Raw genomic sequence first — 18,497 nt, 5'->3', positions numbered from 1 at the left:
ATAGCAGAGCTTTATTTTAGGATGGCGGTGTGGTGTTTTGCTAGAAAAAGGTAACTTATTTACCGTGAGCTGGGAAATGGTTAAGAATTAGGCAGTTTACAGCTTCTGTTTTTCAAGTTCTTCAGGATGGTTTCACTGGATTTGTTTTTTCGTCTTCTACTAGCTCTAGGTCAGAGCTCAGATTTTGGGTTATGACATACTCTAATTAGTGTACATTACGACCCATCACAGACAGCTTAGGGATGCTTATAGTTACTTATCATTGATTTATAATTATTATTGCGGACGGCGCAGTGGTGCAGCTGTAGCGTTGTCGCCTCACCGCAAGAGGTTCTCTGGTTCGATTCTCGGCTGGGGTGCCTTTTGTGTGGAGTCTGCATGTCCTCCCTGCGTTCGTATGGATTTCTTTCAGGTGCTTCGGTTTCCTCCCCAAAGACATGCATCTGGAGCATTTCTCCCCAGGCCTCCGCTGAAAGTTGGCTTTGTTTCAAGTCGGACTTTCCCGGTTAACAAATGTTAAATAAAACTTTGGAATGTCCATTGAGAGTTGCTAATAACCCATTCACTTGTTAAGATATGGATATGCCAATCTGTTATGGTGAGTGCATCAAACAGTGTGAGGAGTGCATCAACTATAAGCAGAGTTTCATTTGTGATTGTGCTTTTTACTTTGCGCTTGCATATGGCTCGAGTCACAACTTGGCATGCAAAATAGTTTTACTAATCTGTGTCTGACATGTCAGTTTTCTTACTCTGTATACTCCATTATGATATTTACTACTGACATGCATACAGTGTCATATGTTTTATGTTTAAAAATGTAATTTTTGAATTTCAGCCACCTGGTCCTGTGATTCCTCCTGTGGTGCAAGCAGCCCCAGCTAGTAACTCTCCCAAAGAGGAGCCTGCAAAGAAGGTACAGAAAGCACCGTTTTTATGCAGCAGTAGTAGGATGGTTAAATATTTCACTCTTAGTTGAAGTTGTGTTCTCCCTTTATCATTTGTTGTGTTTCACTTCGTTGTAGAAGTCTGTGTGGACTGAACACAAATCACCTGATGGTAGGACATACTTCTATAATACAGAAACAAAACAGTCTACTTGGGAGAAACCTGATGAGCTGAAAACGGCAGCTGAGGTACGACTTCTCTTTGTATAAGAACACATTTTTTAGCTGTCTGAATCATTTGGGAAGTAGATGTGTAGAAACCTTGCCAACGATTTTTGGTTTTCGCTTGCTGAAAACAGGTTATAATACTCTTGCGCTTTTTTGTCAGAACTAACCTTGAGCAGTACATCTCATTGAAAATGAACAGCTGGTAGTGTTACAGAATCAGTTGCAGCTTGATTTACAAACAGAAGGTTTCAGTTTTCTTTTATGGCATTGTGGTAGATTTGTTGGAAGTACATAGTGTTTTAGTGTGTTTGATCCATGCTGTCTTACCGCTTTATATGCTGAGGTTACCTAGGTGAATTTACGGCGCATATTGTAGAGTCATATTCATGTGTAGTTTTTGATTGTGAAGTATGTTGAGGATTTTAAGCATTTTTTATTGCCTGTCTGGTAATAGCATTGTCATGATCCTTTTAAATAGCCCCTGATTGTGATGGGATTTTGTAAATTAATTCAGTTTAATTTCTCCTTTAACTGGGTTAGTGAACTGGTCCTCCTTTCTCTGTTATGTGCCTTGAGCTGGAGGGCTGGGGCCCACGGAGTAGTAGTATATATGAAGAGTAGTTGATAAAGAAGAGAACGAACTTGAGAAAATATAACGAGCTGATGAAATGGGTATAAAATATTTACTTGCACTTGAGAGGTTGAGCAAAACTAAAGGTGGCATACCAAAACTAACGAACTGCAGAACGTGTTTTCTGACGCACAGCATAAAAAAAGTATAGTGCACAAAACATTTTGAGTATCTTTTAAGACCCTTTTTAGTTTTTCCTTGGCAAAACTCAGAGTAAAACCTGCCTTCACAAAATGATTAACTGAGTGTTAAAAAAAAATGTTGAAGAGCTGGGCAGACGAAGACATCTAAAAACAAAGTAACATATTTTTTTAAATGTAACGAATTCCTATTTTTTTCAGCACAAGAAGTGAAGCCTCTCTTATTTTCATTAAACAGTCTTCTAGCTGCTTCTTTTCTGATGACTATAGTATGTGTGGTGTGCTGCGGTAGCGTTGTCGCCTCACAGTAAGACGCTGTCTGGTTTGATTCTCAGCTAGAACGTCTTCTGCGTGGAGACATGCGTGAATGGGCGTACCTTCGTTGAAGGTTGTGCGTCAGGCCTGCCAAGCCGGTACGTAAAAATCAACTGCCAGTCATTAGCAGACCGGAGTTCCGCTGTGGCGACCCCTAACCGGGAAAAGCCGAAAGACACAAATAGTATGTGAAGAATCTTCAACTTGAGTGAGCCATTTTATGCTGCTAGTCTCTAGACACAGTATCTTCTGTGAAACAGATTAAGGATATTTAAATAGCATTCACTAACATCCATTTACTAATGGTATGGTGTAGACGTGCACTGAACAGAGCTCTGAAAACCTGGTTATAAGAATAATTAGCCAACTTAAACTGTTTCAAAATTTCCTGTAACCTTTGTCCTTTTGCATACCAAGGACATGTGCTCTCCCATTAGTCTGTTTTCAACCTACTACTGACCTTAACAAACTGTTAGTTGCTGTAAACAAAATGGCATGTTTTTTATTATTGCTGATAACAAAAACATCATTGTGATGTCTGGAAAATTTGCCATTGGCTTTTCAATACAGCATTGCATTATTACTGCTGTTACCACAATAAGCTTCAAAGTAGTTGTGCTTCGGATGTTTTAAAGGGTACCAAGAGTTTTTTAAATGAGCTATCTAAACAAAATTAAATTATCTTAGGAGAATGTTTATTTGTAACTCTGGATATTGACTCATTGTTCACTGTCATACCCATAGAATGGGGAATTGAAAATGTTAGAGAATTACTGTGTGAGAGAAACACCCTAGATACTAAGGTTACACTTATTGGCACACTTTTGGAAATCATCCTAGAAAACAATGTGTTTATTTTTAATGGTGTTTATTATGCACAAAAAGTTGGCTTAGCTATGGGCATAGCTTGTGCTAATAGTTACGCCAACCTATCCCTTGCTAATTGGGACGCTACACATGTACTTTTGAATAATGAATACCAGGTTAACAAGTGGATGAGATTTTTTTTTGCTGTGGCATGGCTCAGAGCAGTGTCTACAAGAATTTATTTTATACTTAAATCAGCTAAATACTTTCTTGAATTTTACCTATGAATATTCTGATAAAGAAGTAGAGTTTTTGGATGTTAAGTTTACTAAAAATAATTTATCCATTGTGTCTACTACTTTGTATAAGAAAACTGTTAGAATAATGTTCTACACTATGGCAGTATGCATCCGAATCATACGAAATTTAATGTGTCGAAAGGACAGATATTTAGAACTGAGACATTTTAAAGACTATGATAGTCTCATTGTTGCATTACCAACACTTAAACAAGAATTTTTAGAAAGAGGCTGTAGTAGTAAACTTATTGATTCTCATATAGCAGAAAGATGGTGGCATAGATCAGGTAAGTGCCAGCCATACTTTTCCCCCCTCCCCACTAGTATTAACAGGGATAATACTGACAATACTTTCTCAAGTGACACTTCCACTTATATCTCTAGGAATAAACTAAGGATGCTATTGACCTTTGCCAGTAATGTGCATGTAGCATGTGGCATTATTAAAAAGAACTGGGATAGTCTATCTACTGTACATGAGTTAAATGGGGTCATTGGCACACAGCCAGATTATTGCTTTTAGAAATAATAGATCATTTAAGAGCCAGCTGTGTTATCGATCCTTTAATACTAAATCAACTATAATATCTGATAGACGTAGTACATATATTTGTAGGAATTGTATGGCTTGTACACATTGGTAATCATTTTACACATCCCACTTTGGGTTTTAAGACAGATGCTACTTTTTATGCAGATTGTCGAACAAAAAATGTCTATTTTTGCTATTGTACTACCTGCTTCTCATTTTGCATAGGGAAAACAAACAGGGTGTTTAAGGATAGAATACTTGAACACCTTAGGGATATCAGGAATGTTAAAGAAACCAGCGCATTATCATTACATGTAGCTAAAGAGGGTAAAGAACATAAATTTAGCTTTATGGTACTAGAGATTCTGCATAGTACCAAGAGAGGAGGTGACATAAATAATAGAACAGAATCTAGTGAACAGAAATGGATTTTGCGCTTTCAAGCTGACAAACCTGGTTTAAACAACAGAGTTTCCCTGAAACCCTTCCTTAAAGCACGGTCATTAAAGCATTGATCTCTCTTCTAATAATTTGTCATATATATTTCAATAGTCCATCTTTTATTATTTTTCATTATTGTATTTGTTACTATTTTTAAGTACATATTCATTTAGTCTGTTTTTATTTAATTTTTTAAACGTATATATTCTACAGATGTATTTTATTACATGGCATTTAGCTATGATGCACATTTTATCTGATTTTTGATTGGATGTTTTAATGTTTAAAAATTTAACTGTTATTCTATCTTACTTGGTCTGATGAAGCGGATGTTATTCCGAGAAAGCGCTTACCTTACTACAATAAAGGACATATTGATTTTCACTGCTGTGTGGAACCAGATTATTTTTCTTTTTCTAGCACCCCTTAAATCCCACACTTGCGATATGCAAACCATCCTGCAGTCACAGCAGAAGCCAAACAATAGTATTTCCTTCATCAGACCTAGATTAAAGTCATTAGTAGGTAAAAAAGCTTTCTGCAAAATAAGTCCAGCAGCATGGAATTATCTTCTCAGTGGTGGTAGGTCTCAATGGACACAGAATGAAGTAAAGTCTTCACTGAAGGAGCATGTCTTAACAGGAAGGTGAATGCAAATGTTTAGAGGTGTAGGATAATGAACAGTATTTAATTTGTGCAATACTCAACATAATTTGTACAATATCTATTGCCAGTGCATAATGGATCTTAGAAAATTCTGTGTTATGTACATATTTTGTGAATGGTCAGACAGCAAAAGAAAACTGTATTAAACCATGGTCTGTTAACCTCATGTCCTCATCTACTTACAACTAGTGCACAAATGAATAATTAGTGATCTGATGTCAGTCTTCACTTAATCCTTGACTAAAGGTTTGGTTCCATATCTCAGAACCGAATTAGCGTTATTCCAGCTCGCGCTTTTCAAAAACTCTCTAGCTTAACCTTACCATAATGCTTCTCTAAGTATTAACTCAGATCTCGTTTGCCGCTTTTAGTGCCAGACACATTTATTCTGCCAGCTCTCGAGCAAGGTTTTTTCTTCAAACTGTAAGTGTTCTTTCCACAAAGCTCTTTCGTTTTTCATTGTCTATTTTTTCACTTACCCAGCTCCACTATCCGCTTTTTTTTCTTAGTACTAATAGTGTTTTTTCCTTCTGAATACCATCATTGGTAGTTCCCCTCTCTTTCCCATTATGATACTCTGTTTGTATCATTGTTGGTACCTTTCTTCTGTCCTTTTCTGTAATTGCCACTATGGTAAACCTTTCATACCATTATGTTTTTTTTCCTGTGATCCTTTAAAAAAAATAAAAAACTTGCCTTTCTGTGTGCTTGTGTGTTTCTTCTGTCATGGCTGAGAAGGCTAAAGGTACTTCTGGCTTCAAAAGATGATAGAAGTGTGATCATAAATTACCAAACTCTGATGGACACTCTGTGGGTGTCTATTGGTTGGGTCTGGTTCACCTTCAAGAAGACTGTTATCTGTCATGGCTTCAGTCACTGGGCCCTTGTAGAAAATAAAACAGACTCATCTTAAAAGGCCTTATAAAATTGATCTTTGATGAGGCCGTATCTGTATCTGTCAAATCTAAAACTGACATTAGCTCCCCTTTTTCATCTCTAAGAAGAGGAGACACTCTGTTCCGACAGACTCCTCGGCACTGCTAATTAAAATGTTTAAGACTTCCCCTGTTTCCAAAGTTTCAGCAGAACTGATTGGGGAAACTACTTCTTCAATTGGTGCCTACTTCTGGACCAACAGTTCTGGCACCCATTACTGTTTTAGACCAAACAGTTTCAGTACCTTCTCTCTCCTCTCTTTCAGCGGTTTTGAAACTGAAGGAGTTTTCATTTAAAGAAAGGCCACTGACAAGGTATTCATCAATATCAGACCCTTTTCAGACCAACCTCCAAGCTGCTTCTTGGAGAAACCCTGGTCCCCACAGTCTGTTCCACCAAGAGCCTGGTGGCGAGGGGATTGGCCACTTCCTCTATTCCTAGCCTTTCTGGTTGTGGAAGTTTACTTTTCTCTAAACTCGTTCTTGTCCTCTAGCTGAGCCTTCAAAGTTCCTGGTGCTGATTGTCCCTGCTTCGTCTGTCTCTTTGCCTGTCAGATCGGCATCTCCAGCACCGATAACTGCTTTGAGATCTTCAGTTCTGTTGGAACTGGAGACCTCCTAGGGTCACAGCTTTGTTGTCAGTCCTGGGGAGCATGGTTCCATTCTGGTATTGTTGGAGCCGTCCGTGCTCCTCATGGATTCTGCACACATGAACTGAACTCTGGCTTTGTAGGTAGCTTTGTCAATGCAGGATGGAACCACAGTTCCAAGGAGTCTATTTTGGTTCCAGGATCCCATTCCTCTACGGGGGGTGGGGGAGGGGCTGCTTTCCAGGCAATGGAGAGGACCTTCTCCACTGTGGGCTCATAGTCTATACCACTTTGTTGGACTAGCAACCCTGTCCCTACCCCTCGCCCAGAGCTTCCTCCTGTCTTTGCCCTGGGACAGTGGACACAGAAACCTCAGGATCTAACCATGGTTGTCATGTCCTCTTCCAACACCTCTCTGGCCTATCCCACCGAGGAGGTACCCCTGAAGAGGGAAGGTCAAGAGGAAGCACTTGGACTCCCGTGAAGAGTCTTATACAGAAGATAACTGATTTTGATGAAGGGAAAGGTTCCCCAAAGTCATCCTCGGAAGATGTCTTCTTTGGAGAAATATTAGAGTTTCTGAAACAGAGGGGTGGCTGGACTTCCCATCAGCATTCCTTAGAAGAATCTGTATCCTTGGAGACTTTCCATGCCTGACCATCTACCTCTTGGATCACTCCGCCTTCTGACCATCTAATTAAATTAATTGCTCAGCGGGCTTAGAAGATACTTGTTTCTGTCGAACCAGTTCCCAAAAGACCAGACCACATTTTGTCAGCCCCTCAGGACCAGCAGCATTGGGCTTAAAGGATACCAGTAGATGTCACGTTAGTTGCAGCAGCCACCAAAAAGGAACTTGCTGATGGAAAGTCCTAATATCCATCCTCCTAATAACGAGTCTGGGATGATAGATTCAGGAAGCCTGTATACGCTTCATTGCCCTTTGTGCTCAGGTCCTTGAACTTCATGGCACATTTCATGAGACTTCAACAAGATCTGATAAAGGAGCTGTCAGATACTCTTGACAGGAGCAGTAACTAAGGGGGTTCAGGACAAAGTAGTTTCCCAGCTGGCAACTCTTAATTCAATATGCAATTTGTCCATTAGGCTCATTGCCCACGCAGCTGAAGGGACGACTAGGGTAGCGGGTTCTGGCATAGCCATGATGAGATGTGCTTGGATGCACTTATGTGACTTTGCGGAGCCATTCAAGTCGTCTTTTGTTAATGCTCCATTTGACGGTGCATCCCTTTTTGACCCCAGAGTTAGAGACCCTTGCCAAATGTTTTTAGATGAAAGATCCTTTCTGCCATGGGTGGATGCTTTTCCACTCCTCAATGGTCTTACTCCAAGAACCGGAGAAGTGAGAAGCTGTGGTTCAAAAAGTCCCAAGGACCGTTCCACAACTCACTTGGCAACAAACCCCCCCAGGGTCGTCCGGGGAGTTGCAATGGAAGATGCCATGCTCCGAGGCTGAGGTGGCCTGCAAAATCAGGGTTCCAGGGATTCTTTCCCCTGATAACTCCCGTCAGCACTCTTGAATGGAGGCCAGATTGCCATCCTCTGGAGGCAGTTGGTAGACTATTATCCCTGCACCTACCTGCCTGGTTAGGGATAACAGCTGACAATTAGGTGCCGCGGATTATAACCAGATGTTACAATATTCCATTTTCAAAAAACCCAGACAGTCTAAAAGAATACCACTCGTTCCACCCAGTCACAGGAATACAGCAGGCTTAAAAATTCAAAAACTGCTCGACAAGAGAGTCATCCAAGCAGACCCACCGGACCAGATAGGATCCAGAGTTTACTCAGGATTCTTTTTTTTTTAGTGTCAAAGAAAACTGTGGACTGGAGACCGATTCTGGGTCTCTGTGTATTGAACAAGTCAATAAAACAAACCAGTTTCCAGACGGTTATGGTTCAGTCTATATTTCTCTTCTTAGGAAAAGGTTATTGGATGTGTTCAATAGGTCTTCAGGATTCATATTATCACATAGCAATGGACAAGTTCTTCAGAGGATTCCTGTGCTTCTGGCTGGGAGCCAGTCATTATCAGTTCAGAGCCCTGTCCTTTGGTCTCACCACAACCCACAGGGTGTTCAAATGCATAGCAGTGGTAGAAGCTCACTTCAGACTGCAAGGATTCTGTGTGTTTCCATACCTAGATGACTGGCTCATTACTGCTCCCACCAGGCATCTACTGTTGCAGGCAAGTAACTACATTCTTCAAACTTGCTTCTCGCTGGGGGATCACTATAAACTACAAAAATTCCTATTTAGAGCCAACATAGCTCAATTTCAAAGGAGCGATGCTAAACACAAACACAGGCATCGCTACTCTTCCCCCAGAAATACTTTGAAAAATAAGATCACAAGTCAGTCAGATAATTTGCAGCAAAAAAGGTGACTGCACGACTGTTACAAACTCTAGGATCACTGTCAGCCTCCATCACTTTAGTTCATCTTACGAGATATCACATGTGGATCCTTCAGTGGCTCTTGGCATCTTAGTGGCCCTTACTGAATCAACCAGTGTCCCATATGGTAATGATTGCCAATCTATGCAAGAAAGACCTGAGCTGGTGGCTTCACTGCAACAAAGTTTTGTCGGGCTGACTCTCTGTCCCTTCTCAATCCCAAGGCAGTCCCAGCTGGAGGCCAATTTGCATATCAGTGTTCTGGAGACGAGGGCAGTGTTCTTAGTGTTGCAAGCATTTCAAGAAACCCTCCCCTTGGGAACGATTGCGATTCAGACAGACATGTCAGTGGTCAGGTTACATCAGCAAGCAAGGGAGAAACAGATTTTACCCTTTTTGTCGAGAAGCACTCAGGGTGCGGCAGTGGGCCATTTCATCCGGCTTTGTAATTCTTTGTAATTGCAACGCACATTCCGGGGAGCTCCAATGTGATTGCGGACAAAGTGAACAGGAGCATCCTAATGCCTCATGTGTGGTCTGTCAATCTTTTGGTGGTGGAAAGGATATTCCGCCAATGGGGGCAGCCCTGCTGTGATCTCTCTGCATCCCCGTTGAACAACAAGTGCAGCAGCTACTTTGCCCTGATCACTCCTCCTGGGGAGTCACCAAGAGATGCTGTCCTTCACGATTGGCCTTCCGGTCTATTGTATGTCTTTCCCTGATTCCTCTCATATCTCACTTTCTAAAGAAAGCCAACAGGTTGAACAGGATAATTCTCATTGCCCCATTCTGGCCTAGACAGATATGGTTTCCCTTTCTTTGCCGTCACCTAATTCGGAAACCTTGCACACTAGACCCAGCTCCAGACCTATTGTCCCATCCGGAGGGACTGGTTCATCCAAATCTTCAAAATGTCAAGTTCACTGTGTGACTTCTCCAGTTCCAATGATTGCCAGGCATAGTTGTCTAGCAAAAATTTTCAAAATGGGCTAGAGAGAGTAACCTCGACCCATATTCTGCACCAGTTGATAGGGTCTTGGAGTTTTTGGCATTACTTTTCAATGCAGAAGCATCCTCCTCAACTATACAAGTGCATCTAGCTGCAATTTCAAACTTTCATAATGGTCTAAGTGATACAGCTGTAATGTCCCTCAAAGGAACCTTAATGCTCAGACATCCATATAAAGACCGTTCTACATCTTGGGACTTGAATCTGGTGCTACAGTCTGTAATTAATTCCCCATTTGAACCATCTGCAAATTGTGATTTGAAATATTTATCCTGGAAACCTTATTTTTGATTGCTGTTACTTCTGCTAGGAGAGCATCTGCGCTTACAAGCCTTATCTTGCAAGCCTCCTTCCTAATCTTTCCTAAGGACAGGGTGTCCTTGTGAACAAATCTTTCCTTTCTGCCAAAAATAGTGTCTTGAGGCTAATATCATCCAGATTATACAACTTCCCGTATTTTCCCAAAATTTTCAAACAAAGGTGAATATTGTCTGAATTTGCTACATGTTCATAGACAGTTGTATTTTTACCTTCACAGAACAAAAGAATTCAGAAAAATCTGATCAGTTTGTTTCCTTCTCTTCTGCTACTCTTAGCAAACTAGTTTCTAAGGTTTTTGTGACTAAATGGCTCAAGGTCTGTATAACCTTCATATGTCCTTCTATTCCTATGTTGCAGTATTCTAGTTGTGGGATTTCCTGCCCTCAGGCGACTTGTACGTTGGCTCCTATACAAAAGCTTCAGCTTGGCTGTTGTAGCATGCGTGGGAAGTCAGATGTAAGGTCGTAAACCAGGGGCCTTAAATGTGACGTCTGCATGCACAATCCTCAGAACTTTTCAGCCGCAGACGACCTACGTATCGTACAATCGTTCCTTCACAGACGTTGCATCAATAAAGCTAAGTAACCTGTTGGGTTTCTGCTTTTTCTTTTTTTGCGGATTATTGCTTAGGCTTGGTTGTTGTAGCCTTTAGCTGATGTCAGGTAAAAAGGGAAAGTGCCAATGCGAGCGCCAGATACCCTATAAAGACGCCCACGATAGGTGTGTTTTTTGCTTAGGCCAGGAACACGACCATTCCTCCTGCTCAGTTTGTCAGTCATTTGTGCCGACGACCCTGTGCAACCGTTTGGCCGCTTTAAAACCTTTACCTAGAAAACCAGTGCCTTAAACGGTTAGCCCTGAGAATGAATTCCGCATCAGAGGCTGCATCCAAACCTCCTTGCAAGAAGGCCAAGATTCCTAGGCCTTCCTCGCCTGCCGCTTCGCTACCCAGTGCCCCAACAACTGCCGATCTAGGAGTTGAACACCTGGCAGATTCGTCAACTTCAACAACGTCCTTTGAAGAAGCTGTTGCACAGCCGATGACCGACACATCCTCTGATCTTACCCAGACACGGACTACCATCGATGTCGAGGGGGAACCAGTTTCTGTTGTACCTTCGACCGGGATCCAGACCTTGGAAATGTTGACCTCAAAACCTGACTCCAGGCTGATTCCTACTTCCACCCCGGCCAAAAAGAAGCAGAAAACCAACATACCTCCTCTGCAAAAGCCCTACCAGATTGGCAGGCCTTCACTTCCTCTCTCATACAGACCTTTCTGGCCCTTAAGCCTTCAGCCTCAACCTCCACTACTCTGACTTTACTGAGCCCTAGGCCTGCCTCTTCCCTCCCACCCATGACCTCTCAAGTTAGGGAGGAAGAGCATGATTCTTCCTCAGAGGACTCTCTCATATACATCCCAGATTGCTTCTCCCCAGGAGTATTATTCTCCTGGTGAGGAATCTGTGGAAGGGGATTCTTCCCCTGAGGATATTACCTTTGGTGAGACCATCACCAAGATGAAAGATTACTTCAAACAGGATACTTCCCAAATGCTGACACCCAAAAGAAGTACTTAGAGCTGCTTCAAGTAGAATCCCCCTTCCCTTCGGCTGTCCCTCCAGTTCTGCTTGCTTACTTGGATGCCTTTAATTCAGCTTCTAAAGCCCCAGACTACCAGCCACTGGCCCCTAAGCACCCTGACCACTTCTATAAAGTGCCAGAGGAGCAAAAATTCCTAGTTAAACCACCCTTGGCATACCCAGCTGTGATAACCACTGCTCCTGATAAACAGTCTAGACTGCTGCCTTTTGCCACCCTCCTGCCCACAGATAAAAATAGCAAATATATGGATAGGATGGGAAAGAAGGTATACACATCCTCCACTTTTTCAGAGCCATAAATTATCAGACCCACATGACTAAGTATGTTCTATACTTAGTGTCTCAAGTCTTCTCCATGCTGGCTCCTATTTCTGACAGTCCCATTAAGGCTGACATTACCTCCAAACTGTCCTTGACCAAGCAAGTAACTGGAACTCCATCAGATGCAGCTATGATGCTGCAGAAGCATCTGCCCGCTCTGCAGCATCTGCTTCTGTCCTCCGGAGATACTTCTGGCTGAGACTCCAGCATCTACCAGAAGACTTCAAGTCCAAGATCTTGGATGCCCCCCTGGATCACAATTTCCTTTTTGGAAAACAATCTGCAGATCTCTTCAAGAATCTGCAGGAAAAAAGTATAGAATTACAGGACATCAAACATCTGCTGGTGTCCCCCATTCCCAAGTATTACAGGAACTACTCTGCTAAAACTACTTTTGTAAGGCATAACCTTCCACAGACAGCCGCTTCCTCTTTCAGAGCTAGAAGAGGGGCAAGAAGACCTACCACGTCCAGACCTACTGCACCACCTCCTCAGCTCAGACACTCCTTTCAGGACAGAGGAAGTCCCAATAATGCGTGACTGCCTTCCCCACCTACCACTTTCTGCATAACTTCCCCACTGTCTCCGCTTCTGACAATCCATCACCACAGACCAATGGGTCTTATCCATTATCCAAAAAGGGTACTTCCTATCCTGGAAAGAAAAAACACCCAGGAAAGGTATTCCATTCCCCCCCCCCCCCAAAAACAAATTCATCTCCTGCCACAAGTTTTGTCAGACCTGCTAAAGCTAGGCACCATAGAACCCTCAGGACAGGAAGGAAAGGGATTCTACTCCCTTCTCTTCCTGGTCCCCAAAAAAGATGGCCCCTGGAGACGCATCTTCGATATCTCCTTTCTGAATCTACACCTTCAGGTGCCCTCCTTCAAAATGCTGTGAATTTCCACTCTGCTGCCACTTATTCCAGCCAAGGCCTTTATGGGGAATCCAGATTTACCCATATATGGATGACATCCTAATACTAGCAGAGTCCAAAGATACCCTCTCAAAGTATCTGCACGCCACTGTGTCCTTTCTGCAGAATCTAGGGTTCACCATCAGCCTCCCAAAGTCCTCCTTGAATCCAGACCAGGACAAGATTTTCCTAGGCTGCAGAATTGGAACAGACAAAATGAAGGCCTTTCTCCCACAGGACAAGGTTCTGTCTTTGACTTCCCACTTCAAGGAAATTCTGCACTCCCAGAAGGTGATGGCAAGGCAATTTCTTCATCTCCTGGGCTTAATGGCAGCAACCATTCCCATGCTACCACTGGCCAGAATGCACATGCGCAAGCTACAGTGGCACCTCAAAAACATTTGGTCCCAACACCTAAATCACTTAAAACAGGTTATTCCCCTCCTTCTCTGTCTAAAGACAGAAATTAGCTGGTGGATCCAGCAAGTCCAACTAAACCTGGGACTTCCACTCCCCCACCCCCAACCCAACCCAAACAATGCATACAGATGCCTCAGATTCAGGTGGGGGGGGGGGGTGACACTGGCATTCTACAGGGTTCAAGAAAAGTGGCACCCTTCTCTACAGGCCAAGCACGTCATTGTCAAGGAAATGACCGCAGTCTTCCTAGCTCTAAACACCTTTATCCCCCTTCTTGTACCAGGGGTGCTTCTGAACGTGACAGACAATACCACTGTTATGTGGTACCTCAGCAAACAGGGAGGAACAAAGCCCTATCAGTGGTGCAGGCTGACTCTGCTGATATGGGACCTAGCCTCTCGCCACAACTTGGTCCTGCAGGCGAGCTCCATCCTCTCGCAGGACAACAAGCAAGCAGATCTAAGCAGGACTTCCTCTCCACAGCATAAATGGATGCTGGACAGGAAGGTCTTCCTAGACATAGTCCACCAGTGGGGTACTCCACAAATATACCTGTTTGCCTCCCCCCAGAACAGGCAGCTGCAGACTTCTGTTCAAATACTTACTCCCCTTTAGCATGGAGAGTGGACACTTTCAACATCTTTTGGGAAGGGAAGTTTCTTTATGCCTTCCCCCCCTTCCCAATGACTCAGGAAGTCCTCCTGAAAATCAAGGAGGACAAACCAAAAATCTTGTTAATGATTCCCTACTGGCCAAGGCCGCACTGGTTCCCCCTACTTCACAATCTAGCCAAGGGCAATCACTACAACTTACCCTACAAGGTGGACCTACTGACACAAGAGAAAGGAGCTCCTGCACCCACATTTGCAGATGTTATCCCTGACTCTGTGAGCGATAAACTTTTGATCCCCTTCAGACACCACTACTCAGAGAACGTGCTTTCAGTCCTGAGGGAGGCAAGGAAACCTACCATCAGAAAATCTTGCTTAGCTAAATGGGAAAGATTTACAAAGCGGTGTCTGGACAAGGGAAGGGACCCTTGCTCTGCTGATGTCCCCCCTTGATGTTCTTCATGTTTCACTGTTGCAGTCATTACATTTTGGTAAACTGGCAGGTTGCCCTCAGTCTGCCTGAATTCCAAAGTCTTGGGTCCTGCGTCGGTTGCTGTCTCCTCTTCCATGGCGTCAGGTCATCAGGGGTATAAAACATGCAGTCTTTCTTGCCCCGCGGTGCCCAAAGCAGAAGCATTTCACAAGTGCCAGTTGGCCGACTACTGAAGTATTCGCGTTTGAGTTTCAGAACCGAAGTCTTCAATAAAGCTAAGTACCCCGTTGGGGAAACTTTTTTCTTGCTTTTTACCGATGTCAGAAAAAGTTAATAATTGTATTACTTGTGGGAAGCAAATACCTCATAAGGATTTCCATTTATACTGTATTCCTTGCCTAGGCCCTGATCACAATGTGCCTGGCTTTCGGTTTTGTGCTAGATTTAATCAACGCACTGTAAAGCGTCTGTATATTTTTGCATCTAAGTATTTTGAAAACAGATTTAACTACCCAGAGATATCATCGGATAGCAATCCAACTACCGGAGTACATAAAAAACACAAAGAAAAGGACAGAGAAAGGCAGTTGAGATCCAAAACCAATGACGCTTCTCCTAAGCCAGTCACCGGTTCGCCGGTACTCAGTGAGGCGCTTTCGCAGCCCCTGATACCCACTACCTTCGAGTTGCAGGCCTCTACCGACACCCATGTGGAGTCCGGCATGCTGCAAGATGCTCAATGTATTGGAGCAGGCACAGGCTTCTGAGGGTGTATTCAGACCTCAACATTTTTATATCTAACTGACGAAAGCTGCAAAACCAAAGGCAAAGACACCTTCTAAAACTAAAAAAATGACGCCTGAGCCACGTGCACAGGCCTCTATGCTTAAAAAACAGATGATCAAAATGGCTGAAGACCTTATTACCTTGATTAGGGGTACCCATCCCCCTCCAGATAAGAGGCCTAGGCAAGACACTAACACTGAATCTTCAGATCAGGTTTCTATTTCTTCTGATTCCTCTTCTGATCAGGAATTATCTTTACCTCCCTATGAGGATTCTGATGCTGAGGAGTCCATTCCATCTGCATCTCCTCCTGAGGATTATTCATTTGGAGAAACCTTGCATACTTTGAGGGAGCATTTTCACTGGGAGAGTCAAGACTTCTCAGAATCAAAAAAGAGGCTCAGGAATTTCCTCCTCCTCCCTCAGCACAAGCCTTTAGCCATTCCCCCTGTGTTAGATATTGTGGATGATGTTTTTTCGGAGTCGAGCCTGACCCCTGACTTTTTACCTCTGGCTTCCAGTAAGCCTGACAGGTATTAGTGTCCCTGACTCTCATACATTTTTATTTAGAAACCCTGATGCTAATCCTGAAACTATTTCACAGGGTCCCAAGTAAGTTAAGGCCTCAACAGCAAAAAAACAGGCCCCCTCTGACAGAGATTCAAGGGCGCTGGATAGATGGGGAAAAAAGGTTTATACATCTGCAACCTTGGCAATCAGGGCCTTAAACTGTCAATTTCATATGCTTAAGTACCAACAACATGTTATGGGATTGCTGAAACAGAAAATGATGATTTCAGAATGTGCAGAAAATAAGGAATTGCAGGAATTATTGCATGCAGCTGAACAAGTTGGAAAGCAAACTTTGCAATGTGGTTTTGATTCTTTAGAGGCCTCCTGCAGGGCCGCAGTTACTGGATCTGTGATTAGGAGGCATGCCTGGTTAAAGGAACAAAATTTGCCTGATCATGTTAAAGCTAAATTGCTAGATTGGTTAAAGGAACAAAATTTGCCTGATCATGTTAAAGCTAAATTGCTAAATGCACCTTTACCGCATGATTCTCTGTTTGGTATTAAGGCAGAAGAGGTTTTAAAGAAAATGGAAGACAAAGCTAAGTCTATGCAAACTGTTACAGATTTCTTACAAGTGCAGCCATATAGATTCGGTAGACACTGGCCTACAAAAAATTGGTCCTTTCCTTTGGCATAGTGGTATGTTGCTCTGACTGTAGGGTATACGGTCCTGGGTTCAAAACTTGCCAGTGTAATGCATGGTGGTATCCCCTTTTAATGGATGGGTTGGGAAGGTGGCCTAATGGTTAAGGTGTCTGCCTTACAAACACAAGATGCAGGGTTTGAGTCTCACAAGGGATGGGCTTAAAATGGCTCGCAAGGGCAGTTAGCTTAGTACTACTCTATTTCTCTATTTCTCCTGTGCCAGACAGAGCTCAAAGGGGCAAATCCAGATGCCCTAAGGGTTCCAGGTTCCAGGTACCAGGCTCACGACTCATACAGGTCAAAGCAATGGGGCGCATCCACCTCCAAATCTGGAGGAGATAAAGCGCAAACCTACAGAAAGTAATCCCAATGACTTCCCTCTGCTTACACCAAGCACTTATCTTTTGGCAGCACCCATAGGGGGAAAATTAGCACTTTTTGCTCAAAATTGGCAGTTGATAACCCTGGACAAGTGGGTACTGAACATCGTATCACAGGGATACAGATTCCATTTCCACACTCTGCCAATGACAAATGGTTGCCCAGACATGCCAAAAAAAACAATTGGCAGAGGCACAAAAACAGGTTACGTCCCTCATGGATATGGGGGCCATTCAGACAGTACCAGAACAGGAAAAAGGACAAGGTTTTTACTCGACTGTTCTTGGTATCCAGAAAGGACAAGGCCTGGCGGCCAATACTGGATTTATCGATTTTGAACACACACCTGGACATTCCAAAATTCAAAATGCTTACTTTGCAGCAGCTTCTGCCCATGCTGGGCAAGAATGCTTGGCTGGTGACTTTAGACTTAAAAGAGGCATACCTGCATGTCCCAGTAAGACAGTCGTGCAGAAGATACCTCAGATTCAAGGCTGGCTTAATGCATTACCAATTCTCTGTACTGCCTTTTGGCTTATCTTCTGCGCCCAGGGTCTTTACAAAGTGCCTGGCATCAGTAATTGAATTTTGCAGACAAAGAAGTATTCAAATATATCCTTACTTGGACGATTGTCTCATTCAAGCAGAAAACAAGGACACTCTTCTATGACACCTGGCATTTGTGAAAAGGCTTCTAGCATGCCTAGGGATGCACACTAAACTAAATGAAATCACGACTGGTACCCTCTCAAAAGATAACATTCCTGGGTGCAAGCTTGCATACAACTGCCCAGATGGCTTACCTCATGCCAGACAAACAAAGGCAACTGACTACTTACTTCAAACTGATGGCAACAAAAACCCAGTCTTCTGCAATTCAAATTCTGCAGGCTTTGGGCTTCATGGCATGCTACATCCTACTAATTCCATATGCAAGACTGCATATGAGGAAACTGGTACCTAAAATGTTTATGGAGTCAACATTCACACAGTCTGGAAACAGTGATTCCTCTCATCCCCTGCCTGCAACAGGAGTTTCTATGGTGGGCAAAGGCCCGTCACCAAAACATGGGACGGCCCTTCACTCTACCCCCTGCCAGCCAAATCTTAACAGACGCATCAGATTATGCCTGGGGGGCCCACATGGCAGGAAGAAGCATTCAGGGCATATGGCACCAAATCAAATGCATCTACATATCAACCAGAAAGAGATGCTAGCTGTTAAAAATGCCCTAACAGCCTTCAAGAACTTCATGCAGGACAACTACTGATAAATACGGACAACACCACAGTCATGTGGTATATAAACAAGCAAGGGGGCACGCGCTCATACCTCCTTTGCAGATTAGCCATGGCACTGTGTGGGATACAGCTTTGACCTACCAAATAAATATTCAAGCTCAATTCATGTCAGGAAAACAGAACACTCTGGCAGATGATTTAAGCAGAAACCTTATGGATCCTCACGAGTGGAAACTAAATCCACAAGTATTCAGCATGATAACAGAGAAATGGGTGAGCTCAGACATATATCTGTTTGTTGCTCCTCAAAAATATAGATTGAAAAGATTCTGCACAAGAACACA

At 43.1% G+C, this 18,497-nt stretch overlaps 1 protein-coding gene across 3 annotated transcripts in view; it reads left to right on the top strand.

Moving 5' to 3' along the window:
* The window catches only part of PRPF40A (pre-mRNA processing factor 40 homolog A), a 3,102,395-nt gene that overhangs the window by 618,249 nt on the left and 2,465,649 nt on the right, over positions 1–18,497 (top strand). For all 3 annotated transcript variants that reach the window (XM_044074905.1, XM_044074903.1, XM_044074904.1), the window contains exons 6-7: positions 839–916; positions 1,026–1,136. In XM_044074905.1, the coding sequence (XP_043930840.1) occupies positions 839–916; positions 1,026–1,136 (189 nt within the window). The remainder of the gene's footprint in view (positions 1–838; positions 917–1,025; positions 1,137–18,497) is intronic.

Source organism: Protopterus annectens, chromosome 6.part0 (genome assembly GCF_019279795.1).
Source record: "Protopterus annectens isolate FY-2018-M chromosome 6.part0, PAN1.0, whole genome shotgun sequence".
Classification (NCBI taxonomy): Eukaryota; Metazoa; Chordata; order Ceratodontiformes; family Protopteridae; genus Protopterus; species Protopterus annectens.
This window is presented reverse-complemented; position numbering and strand designations above follow the sequence as displayed.